This window comes from Populus euphratica, unplaced genomic scaffold, assembly GCF_000495115.2.
Source record: "Populus euphratica unplaced genomic scaffold, PopEup_1.0 scaffold47.1, whole genome shotgun sequence".
In the NCBI taxonomy this organism is placed as follows: Eukaryota; Viridiplantae; Streptophyta; class Magnoliopsida; order Malpighiales; family Salicaceae; genus Populus; species Populus euphratica.
In genome coordinates this window covers 618,421-629,197 of record NW_011499925.1, presented here as the reverse complement: position 1 = coordinate 629,197, position 10,777 = coordinate 618,421, and the positions used below count along the sequence as shown (strand labels likewise).

Genomic DNA, 10,777 nt, shown 5'->3' with positions numbered 1-10,777 from the left:
TTGTTGTTGTTGCTATTATTATTGTTATTGTTGTTATTACTATTGTTGTTGTTTATAATTATTCTTTATAATTTGTACAATTAACCTCCCTGTGGTTCAACCCCGGTCTTGTCGGGTTATTTATTACTTCGACACTCCTACACTTAGGAGAAGACATCAATCTTTTAGTCGTGTCAAGTTTTATATCAGTATTTTGCACTTAAAGTATCAATAACTCTTTAAATAAAGCATGTTTTATAATAACAAGTCTGATACTATAAGATACCTTTAATTTATGGTAAATGTTCATCTTAAATGCAAGCCTATCACATAAATCAAAGGATTGATTGATGAGTTCAACTACTGAAATTGAGAAGACAAAAAGAGGGTGAAGTTTAGAAAAGAGATGTTGTTTTAGTCCAAACTAGAACACTGTTTAATCATTGGGTTGTATCTGGAGCTATAGATCTTATATTTTAATTTGGTTTATATGGCTAGAAAGCTAAGACATAGGCTTAAAACATTTATAGGAATGCAAGACTTAATTCTACTGTTTGGAAGTCCAAATCTTAGCAACAACGAAGAAGTACAAATTTGTCCTGTAGTCTAGACACTGTTCAATGTTTAGCCCATATCTCAAGTTTTAGAAGTCCAAATGACCTTAATGTTTTTTGTTGGAAAGCTGAGACAATTTTCTAGAACTTTTACTTCAAGTCTGTTCAAATTTTAATGTTAACAATGACATTTTGTTCAGACAAGAAGATAAGAATTGTCACCAAGTCAAAATATGACCATCCATTTAACAATTAATCAACAAATCAATAGTTTTCAATTTTGGTCTATAAAAGTAGGCATTTTCCATGCATTTAAGCATCTTGGTTTTCATATCAAGATCATGTTCTTGCTCTCTTTCTTTATATTTTTTTGTAATGCTTAAGTTTCGCTTTCATTAATCTCTATTTATGCTTTTCATTTCCTTTTCTTTACTTAGTTAACTTATATCTTATTTATGTTCTTATCTTGTTTATTTATGTTTCTCTTCTTTATTATGTTTAGCTAAGTTTATTATGTCAAGATGAAAAGATTACACTAATGGTGAAAGAATAAGTATGGTGTAAACTCAACATAAACCTTAATGTTTGATACTAACATGTTTTGTATTTATTATCTTGTTCACTTTTAATACTTTGCTTGTTAAATGGTTAATCTAGATTTGTGTTGTATAACACTTGGTAGATTTATGTTGTATAACACTTGGTACAACAAATACTTGGTATTTTCATAGCTCAACCGTATGGCATAACTGACACTTGTGTTATGAAATGAACTTGATTTGTTGTTAATATAAGTTATAATCATGAATACCTGACAATATTTACAGGTATTAGTATTATTCGAATAAGATAACTAATGTAATCATGTTAACAATTTATAATCTGATTGGAACATCCTTTGTGTGTGATTTCCAGTTGAATAATAAAATAAATTTATTCTATACTTGTTTGAAATATTATTAGTGGAAACTGTAATCTTGACAACTGTTTTTATCATTGTTTGATCTTTATATTAATCTTACATCTCAAAGTCCTCTTTAAATCATCATCATCATCATCATCATTATTATTATATAGTTAACCTCCTTGTGGTTCGATCTTGGTCTTGCCAAGTTATTTATTATTTTAACACTCCTATACTTGGGAGAAGACATCAATCGTTTGGTCGTGTTATAAATCTTAAAACTGATTTTATCATAAATCCAAAAAATGCTTATCAACATAATGTTTGCTAGCAATAAATGAAACAACAAAATAACCAAAAAAAAGGCAAACTCTTGGAGATCATGAAACCTAAACACTAAAAGGCTTTATAGCATATGCTATCAGGTATGATGTAACCTAACCAAGTAATGTAGCTGCAACAATCAAAATGATGAAAAGCACGCATTAGTTTTTAAAAACAGAAGGAAAGAGCATAGAGGCAAGGGTTATAGAAAATCATGAAACAGAAACAAAAGCCAACAAACCATTCAAAATAAAACTTAAACATGCTAATTACACTCAAGACAATAAAGATTCCAAAATAAAAAAATTTCCAAAAAAAAGAGGAGGAATTCCAACTTAGAAAAGTCTAGCAAATATATATAGATTAATCCATAGACATTCTTTACAAATAGGGAAAAAAGAATCAACCTCCTTAACTTTATCATATAGAATTCTAAAATCCAATTTTGAGTTTGTGCAATTATATCTAAACCTAAGTTAGGTCAGACCGACCTAAACTAATCTAAGTATTTAAAGCAAAAGTGGTTAAGATCATTGAAACATATGTTTGGCTAAAAGGAACCCAACATAAACCTTACCAAAGCATAAACTCATTAATAAGCTCATGATAGCAAAAAAAAAAAAAAAAAAAAGAATCCAAAATGTTCAAGAACCTATAAACTTTCAATGATTAAACCAACTCTTAGCACATAGTCTAGTTCTAAAAAAAAACTCAGTCAATGGACAAAACTCCTATAATCCAACTTATAAGAACCCAAGCAACAATAAGTGCAAGGCCAAAATGCAAAAGAAAAGGAAAATGTAAAAAACTAACAAAAAATCCAAAAAAGCTCTAAATTTTGGGGCTCATACAGCAAACCCAACCACAACCAAGGACACTTCACATATTTCTCATTTAATAAGTAGACCCGAAAGAACTCAACACAACAAAAAAAGAGCCATCTCTATCAACATAACAAAAAAAACTCAACATAATAAAAAAAGAGCTAACTAACAGTGACTAGGACCCATCAAGTGAACAAGCCCAGTTGAACAAAGAAAAGTAGGCCTGTCAAGAAGACAAGCTCCACGCTCAAGCTCAAGCTTTATCTCCTTCCTAACCTAACGCCCTCTTTGTTGCAAGATTTGATAGTAAATCACTAAGGAGAGACAACTTTCCTCTTGTCCATGCTGACCTGCATTGAGAATCTTGTTTTCTACTTGCTAATTAATAGGTCTCCATAATGACATTTAAAAAAAAACAAAATCCTAGACAAAGAAAAGTAACATCAATATTCAATTTCATGGTTAAAAACCAGGATCATAAGAAAATCAATAATTAATGTGCAACACATCTAACCAAACCTATCATATCTAATGTGATGATGGTAGTTTTACATGCCAACAACCCATAAACATAGTAAAAACCCCAAGATTAACATTAGATTATGCCAAGGCACTAACCAACTATAGCACTACCAGAACTTGAAATGGAAAAATTCTTAAAGCCCTAAAGGTAGGGTTTTTAATAGAGTTTCATCATGCAAAATAATAAATAGAACACAAAAGGTTGCTCATTTTTTTTTCCCAATTTTTTTCTTCTAAACCAATCTTTAATCCCTCATGTATGATCTTTTTGTCAAATGATAGCGTTTCTTTTCACTACATCACAGTATTTTTGAAGGAACAACAACAACCAAACAATCCTTAGAAGCCCACATCCTCTCTCTCTCTTTTTTTTCCTAAGCAAAAGCACCTAACAAAAATTTGCTTATAAATCCACCACCCCCAATACAGCAAGCAACCCATGATTAAAAAAAACATGTGCCAACACCCCAAAAGCAAAAAATACTCAATGTCTAACAACAAACTAAAGGCAAACTCAAAATAGAACACAAAACAATGGTAAAGGCAACAAATACAAGACAATAAAGTGCAAAAATACGTATAAAGAAGCTCACCAACAAAGTGCCCAAACAGCCCTCATAAACTCGTCACTTTTGATAAAGGCAGCAAAGTTAAAGATAACAAATCAAACAACAGGATCTATAACAACTAGAAAAACCAACAAAAATACAAATCAGACAACAGGATCTATAGCAACTAGAAAAACCAATAAAAAAGAATGAGTAATAACCAAAGAAACAAAAGGTTGAAAAAAGACATTAACAGATCTTATAAACACATACGACAAACTGAATTAATGAAAACCAAAGCTAACACAACTTAAAGAGAAACAAACCTGGAAAAACAACAAGGATTAAATGTAATGCAACTGAAAGCATGAAAACCATGGCCAACATAAAATAAAGGATACAAAAGCATGGCAACTCTCAGAACAACTGTACAAAAATAAAAAAAGAAAATCAATCAAATAGTATATAAAGTGACAACATAGCAAACACACATTAATAAAAAAGAGCAAATCAAGCAAGTTAACCATATCAAACAGTAGAGAAAAGGACAAACCTTTCAGAGCTCACTGAGAAAGGACACAAAGGATCCAAAACCCTAAAATAAAAGATCTAAAACCCCCAAATTAAATGTCAAAACCTCAAGAAATCATCTAATCAAATTCAGTAACTAGCAGTTGCTACCCTAAGGACCCTAGCCTAGCGTCCATTACATTAAATGCAAAATCATAATTGTAAGCCACATTTCTTTGAGCCTAGACTCATAACCAACTAAACACCTTTAGAAATTAAACCCGATAATACCTTACCAACCTAAACCAACACATAAAAATTAACCAAAATCAAACCTCACCATAACCAAATCAAAAGCAGCTAAATAAAAAAAAACAAAATGAAAGATAAAAATCTCATTTGACCAACCCCAAACAAAAACGAATGGAAAGAGCCATCAATAGCCCCTCAGATTATAAAAAGATAGCCAAGACCAAACCATCCATAAGCCTTAGATATCAATAGCTATAAAGCCAAATCAACCACGCCCACAACATAGAGGGGCTAGGGTAATAGTGTGAAAGAGTTTTTTTTTCAACATAGTATATTCTTGCCACATCCATTATAATTGAAAAATTAAATTAAAAAATATTATGAATTTTTATAATATTTTAATCCACCACGTATAAAAAAAAAATGGAAAAAACACTACGAGTCAGCATAATTTTTTTTCCACGCCGTTTAGATTATAAGATAATGTCAATTGTAACTCTCTCTCTCTCTCTCTCTCCTTCCATCCTTCTTTTCTTTTCTTTTTTCGTTTTCACCATCTTTCTCTCTTAAAGGAATAAAACAAAATAATAAAACAAGAGAGAAAAACAATAACAACGTAGAAGGAAAAAAAAAACACACAACAATATGAGCAATCGTGGCGGCGGTGGCAGCTTTGTAACGATCCCGAAGAATGTCAAGAAAACAATACAAAGCATAAGAGAAATCACAGGCAAGCAACACAGTGATGAGGATATTTACTCTGTTCTTCAAGACTGTGCTATGGATCTTGATGATACTGCCCAAAAGCTCCTTTATTTAGGTATATTTCTGAGAGCATGCATTAAGGTTTTATTTTAATGCTGCTCTATTTGTTCGTGCATTAGGCTTTACTGGGTTCTATTTGCTTTTGTTTTTTTCTGTGTTTCTGAGTTTTTTGATCTATTTTGGTTGCTCTTGTAAAAGGGCGTGCTTGGTTGAAGATAAAAGAGGGAAAAGAGAGAGGTTTGGGTCTTGTTTATGTGCCATTCTGATTGTTGGACCAGTAAAGCTGTGAACTTGGCACTATTTGTTTTCTTGGTTTAAAGATTGTGCATGGGTGCTAGTGTTGTTTTCATCCATGGACTTTTTGAACAAGCAAATTAGCACTTACTATTATCTGGGCATTGCTGGGTTTAGGGTTTATTTTGGGACTTTGTTGTTGTTGTTTATTTATTTTCTTTAAAATAAAGTGAAGAAAGGGGGGATTTTGACCAAAGCATTTATTTTTGGATTATAGGTTCTGGAATAGGTTTTCTAGGTTGGGTGGAAATACTTATTAGGTTGATGCATATGCGATTAAAGTTCTAGTTTTCCTAAGTCTGACATTAATATTTGATGCTTGAAAAAATATGAAGGAAATAAAACAATTAAAAAGTTGATTTACTAATCCTAATTGATTTTCTTCTGTTTCTTTCCAAGCAACTCAGTTCCTGAGCATGATAAGTGAAAACCCAATATTTGAGTGTTGATTTGTGTTCGTTCTTTTCCTCTTTATAGTAACTCAGTGGAGCTTTATTGAATTTAATTTTCACAATATTTATGCAGCTTTTGATTGCGTGCACAATTTTCTCTAATCTGCACTATTCTTACAAGTTGAGTGGACAATTTTAATGTTCAATCTATTGCATTCTTGCCAAATGAGATTATCGCGACAATCATACCTACTGCATTGTTTCAATTAAATAATAATTGTTGGCTGGCAGATACATTTCATGAAGTCAAGAGTAAACATGATCGTAGAAAAGGGGTAAGATATATTGTTCTTTCAGAAATTACAAGTTCTTTTGTTTTTGTTCCTGGGTTTGTCTTTCTGGTTTTTCTAGCGAGGTCATCTTGTAGTTTAATTCTTGTATCATTGCTGATATTTGCAGGCTCAAGACAGGGGAGCTAGGGGTGGTCGAGGAAGCTATTCTGGTAAGAATTTCTATCCTGATTGAGGAAATTGTCATTTTCTGATGTGACATATTTATGAAACCCAAGTTTAGAAAAACACTTGGGCATGTTTTCTGATTTTCTTTCTGTCCTTCAGTTTTTTTATATTAAAAAAAGTTACACTGAGTTATAGTATTTCAATGAGTTGGAAGTAAGTAAATTGTGATTGTTCATACAGGCACTGTAACATATTATCATTGAGCCAAGATGTATGAAATCCCTTTAATGCTTCATTCTGTCTGAGCTTTATGGCTTCAAATATGAAAATCATACATTGAGATTTTGTAATGTAGAAGTGACCATCTTATCTAGGATCATGGTTTCCATTCTATAAAGTCAAGAGAATGTTGGGTTAGAAATTGAGAGGTTTCCTGCTGTGATTGTAGACTGATATTCGGTACTTGATAAATTGCTTTCTGAACTGCTTGTCAGGTGCTGGTGGTGGGAGGAATGCGGCTACTCGAAGGGAAAATGGAGTCGATTGCATGGCAGACAGAAATGCTTCAACCTCCTCGCGCTCTATGCAGAAAACAAATAATAATGCAGCGATTCCTGGGACAAAGTAACTACTTTAACAGACTTTCATTGCACTATGGCATATGGCTCTCATGTAAAACTGTTTTCCTATTCTAGCTAATTTCTGTTCAACTGCTACAGAGATTTAACTGCCACACCCCGTGGTCCCTCAACTTTATCCAGTGGGAGTTCTATTCTTGGACATAGTCCAAAGCTGCCTGTTGCTGCAGGTAGTTCAGTTCTTGATGTGAAGAAGTTGGATGCCCCTTCCCTACTACCTGCAGCAAGTCCCTCAGCACCTACACAAATTTCTGTCTCTGGAATGCAATCTAAGGAAGGAAAGTCCACATCATTTCCCAATGGCCTCCCAACTTCTACCACTCCAGCATCTGTATCTGGTTCTGTATCTTCTTTTTCAGACCCCATATTAGCCTCATCAATGACTAGAAATCCTGGTGCTACAATCAAACACGAAGTGGGTAACCAGAAGAAAGGTGCTGAACAGAATCATATTCAAGGAAACGAAAAAGTATCACCTATCAAACCAAAGGCAGCTGGAAAGAATCAATTGTCTGAATCTCTGCAGCCTGCAACTTTGTATGCATATGATGATCCTTTGGTTGTCAAGTCTTCTAGTAATGATAATCATTCATCAGAAGAGTTGGCTTTGCCTTTAAAAAGTATTATTATTCCACTTGTTACAATTTTCATTGTTTAATCTTTATCCTTTTACTTTTGGATTCTAAACAAGCTTTTATTTTTAAGCAGCAGTCTTGTCTGAGGATGCTGAAGCTAAAGTCAGTTCTCAGTCACTGCCAGAACCATTCATCTCTAATGGACATGTGAAATTTCCGAATCATTATAAAGTCCCTGAAGCTCTAAAGAGTGGTTTGACATTTGGAAGCTTTGATACAACTTCTGGACCAAGAAAGGAATATAGCAATGGTGATTTGACTTTTGGAAGCTTTGATACTAATTCTGGACCGGGAGCAAAATGCAGCAATGGTATTGATGGTGACATTAACTCTATGCATGCTGTTGAACTCGCACATCTGACTGATGAAACTGCCATGGAACCTTCTAGGTTGGTGAGAATTATACTGTGCTCTCTTAATGATTGCGATGTAAATACATGTCTGAAATAATTGATTGTCTAAAGAAATATTTTTATGTTTGAATCATTTTCTGGGGTAGTAAAATGGGTTTTCAGGGGTGTTCTTGATTATTTTTGTTGGATTGTAAAAATGGAGGCTGTCCAGGGATTGGGTAGGCTAGTCAGGTTATATGGTTGTGCTGCATGTGTGTTCACTGATCCTATTATTTCAGAAGTTTATTTTCCTATAAAAAGCCTTTAATCTTTTATTTGCCTTTTATTATACCTCTGGAATGTTTTGGATCTTTTATATCATATGACATCTGGGAAATATTTGGAAGTTTTCAGTCGTGGTGATATTTTTTTTATTTACATGCAGCAATGATAGTGGAGCAACACCTATGCAAGTTAATCATTCTGATGAACCAGAGTCTCCTATACATGTGCTTGAAAAAGTATCAATATCGGAGGGCAATGTTGAACCTAGTGCAGACTTGAGGGCTGTTCAGCCAAAGCAGGGTGAGATGTTGCTTCCAGAAGACCATCAGAGCTCCACTGTTCAAATTGCACCAAACTATGGTTTTGGGATCATGCCAACTATGCAGGCCGCTCACCTTGTACCATTCGCAGGACATGAGACACAGGCATGGGATGTTTCTCAAACTACAGGCTTTGTTGTAAACTTTTGCTCTTGCTCTGTTTCAATTATTTATCAAACTCTGTTTGTTCTTGCCATTATAACTGTTAGATTAAAATTTCTATTGTCAGTCTAATATTCTCTATCAATATGAGAATATCATGTTGGCTTGCACATAAAAGTTATAGATTATTGAGTCTCTGTCAGAATTGATCTGCAGGCACCAAACCTTGCCATGATCTTGGGTGAACAATGGGTTAGCTTTATGCAATATGCCCTATCATTTTAGGATATTTGTTTTTCCCTTGGAAACAAACTATTAGAGATTGGAGAAGGCTTGTTGTATTTTATTCTGCTTTACACGCTACACATACACCACAACCACATATTTTCTTGGAGGTCTGTGGGTGTGTGTGTGTGTGATAAGACTCGAGGCTTAAGCTTGCTATCACCTTTCTTTATGACAATTTTGCTCTCTTTTAACTTGATGAGAGATGCATATAACAGTATCAACAAAGATATCCATAATCTCTAATAGTTTGTTTCAAAGGGAAAAAGAAATATCCTAAGAGGATAGGGCATAACTTTTCTCTTTCTTTTCTGTAAATAAATTAATTGGTTCTGTTCTTTGTCAAATTGCAGAGTAAGAATTCTATGGCCTCATCTACTCCAAGTCTGAGTCAACAGATGCAGAATTCTGTTGCTGCTTCTCCGCATCCACTTCTTTTCAGGGCTCCATATCCTCCTAACTATCTTCAGTACGGGCACTACTTCAATCCATATTTTTTGCCACCAATGCATCAATTCTTGAGCCACAATGGGCTCCCTCAACAGCCATCGACTGGCAATGCATATCTTACAGCAGCACCTACTGCTGCTGGTGTCAAGTTCCCTCTTCCACAATTTAAGCCGGGAACTAGTGCTGGAAGCCCAGCTCCAATTGCACTCCCCATTTTGTATGGATCATATGGCTCTTCCTCTACAGGCTTCAATCCTAGTCCAGCTGTAACCTCTGGAAGCTCCGCTGGTAATGATGATCTATCAGCATCTCAGCTTAAGGAAAGAAACATCTACACAACAGGACCACTGGTTGGTTTTATGTCTTCTGTTTCATATCTTAAAGTCTTGGATATTTCTTTTTTTTTGTTGTGGCAGTATGAGGAGAAACCTATATGATATTGCTTGCTATCTGCCATAAAGTGAATGATATTTCTTCTTGTTTTCAAGTGCCAAATCAGTGCATTACAGCTATCAATCTTAAGTATCTATTGCATTATTCTCTTCAGAAGCATTTTCCTTTTATCAAACTCTCCTGGTGTACTTTAAATTTCTGATTAATGGTTTTATTTCTTTTGGTCAAGGCAATGCAGAGCGAAATTTCATCTTGGATTCCTCCATCTGGGCAAGATATATCCAGCTTGCAGCTCAGTTCTTTATACCACCTTCACCCTCAGGGACAGCACCTCACCTTCTCTCCACAGGCTGGTCTTGCCGCCTTTCCTGGAATTTATCCACCGGTGCAAGCAGTGGCTGCACCTTCAGCTGTTAATCAACTCACACAACAGTCACAGACCATGCCTGCAACTGTTGAACCTGTGGTACCTCCAACTGGTCCTTACCAGCAGCCTCAACTTACACAGATCAACTGGAACTCTTAACTATTAAGCGTATGAAACCTCTATTAATGGCTATCTTAAAAGCCCGAGACAAGGGAAGCCTCAAGAGTGCTTGGAAGTGTACATATGAATGCGGCTGGAAGGTTTAGGTTAATGTGATGGGTGGGGAGGGGATATAGAATGCTGACTTTATTGCTATCAAAATGATAGGCCTGTCTTTTTCTCTCTCTGCTTGCTTTGTGCTCGTTCCCCCATTTGTTTCTTAGGATCTTTCCTGATCGGGGTGGATTTCTATTGTGTTTTTGAAGCCTTATTAATTCCACGAGATCATACAGGAATTTAAGAGGTTGAGTAGTCGGTGGGATTCGCCAATTTATTTCATTGAGACGTCTCACCTGTACATTAAACTGAGGAAAGGTGAATTATACAACTTTGATTAGTGCACTGGGATTAGCAGTTGGCACTTCATTATTCTTCTATTGACATCCCAATTAGGGGCTGTTGTGGACGCTCTTTTGTTTTTTGCT

The 10,777-nt window shown here is 34.8% G+C and overlaps 1 protein-coding gene across 6 annotated transcripts; it reads left to right on the top strand.

The window, feature by feature from the left end:
- The first annotated feature begins 4,933 nt into the window (after window positions 1-4,933).
- On the top strand, window positions 4,934-10,728 carry GIP1 (GBF-interacting protein 1). Of its 6 annotated transcripts, none has more exons than XM_011040565.1 (10): window positions 4,935-5,237; window positions 6,160-6,203; window positions 6,328-6,370; window positions 6,821-6,950; window positions 7,046-7,584; window positions 7,673-7,800; window positions 7,861-7,988; window positions 8,377-8,674; window positions 9,277-9,723; window positions 9,996-10,728. In XM_011040565.1, the coding sequence occupies exons 1-10, from the start codon at window positions 5,063-5,065 to the stop codon at window positions 10,290-10,292; spliced, it is 2,229 nt and encodes a 742-aa protein (XP_011038867.1). In that variant the 5' UTR covers window positions 4,935-5,062; the 3' UTR covers window positions 10,293-10,728. The 6 variants fall into 6 exon arrangements, with proteins under 6 accessions (XP_011038864.1, XP_011038867.1, XP_011038868.1 ...); XM_011040566.1 differs by having other exon boundaries at window positions 7,673-7,817; window positions 7,878-7,988; XM_011040562.1 differs by having other exon boundaries at window positions 4,934-5,237; window positions 7,673-7,988; window positions 10,005-10,728.
- Window positions 10,729-10,777: the final 49 nt, after the last annotated feature.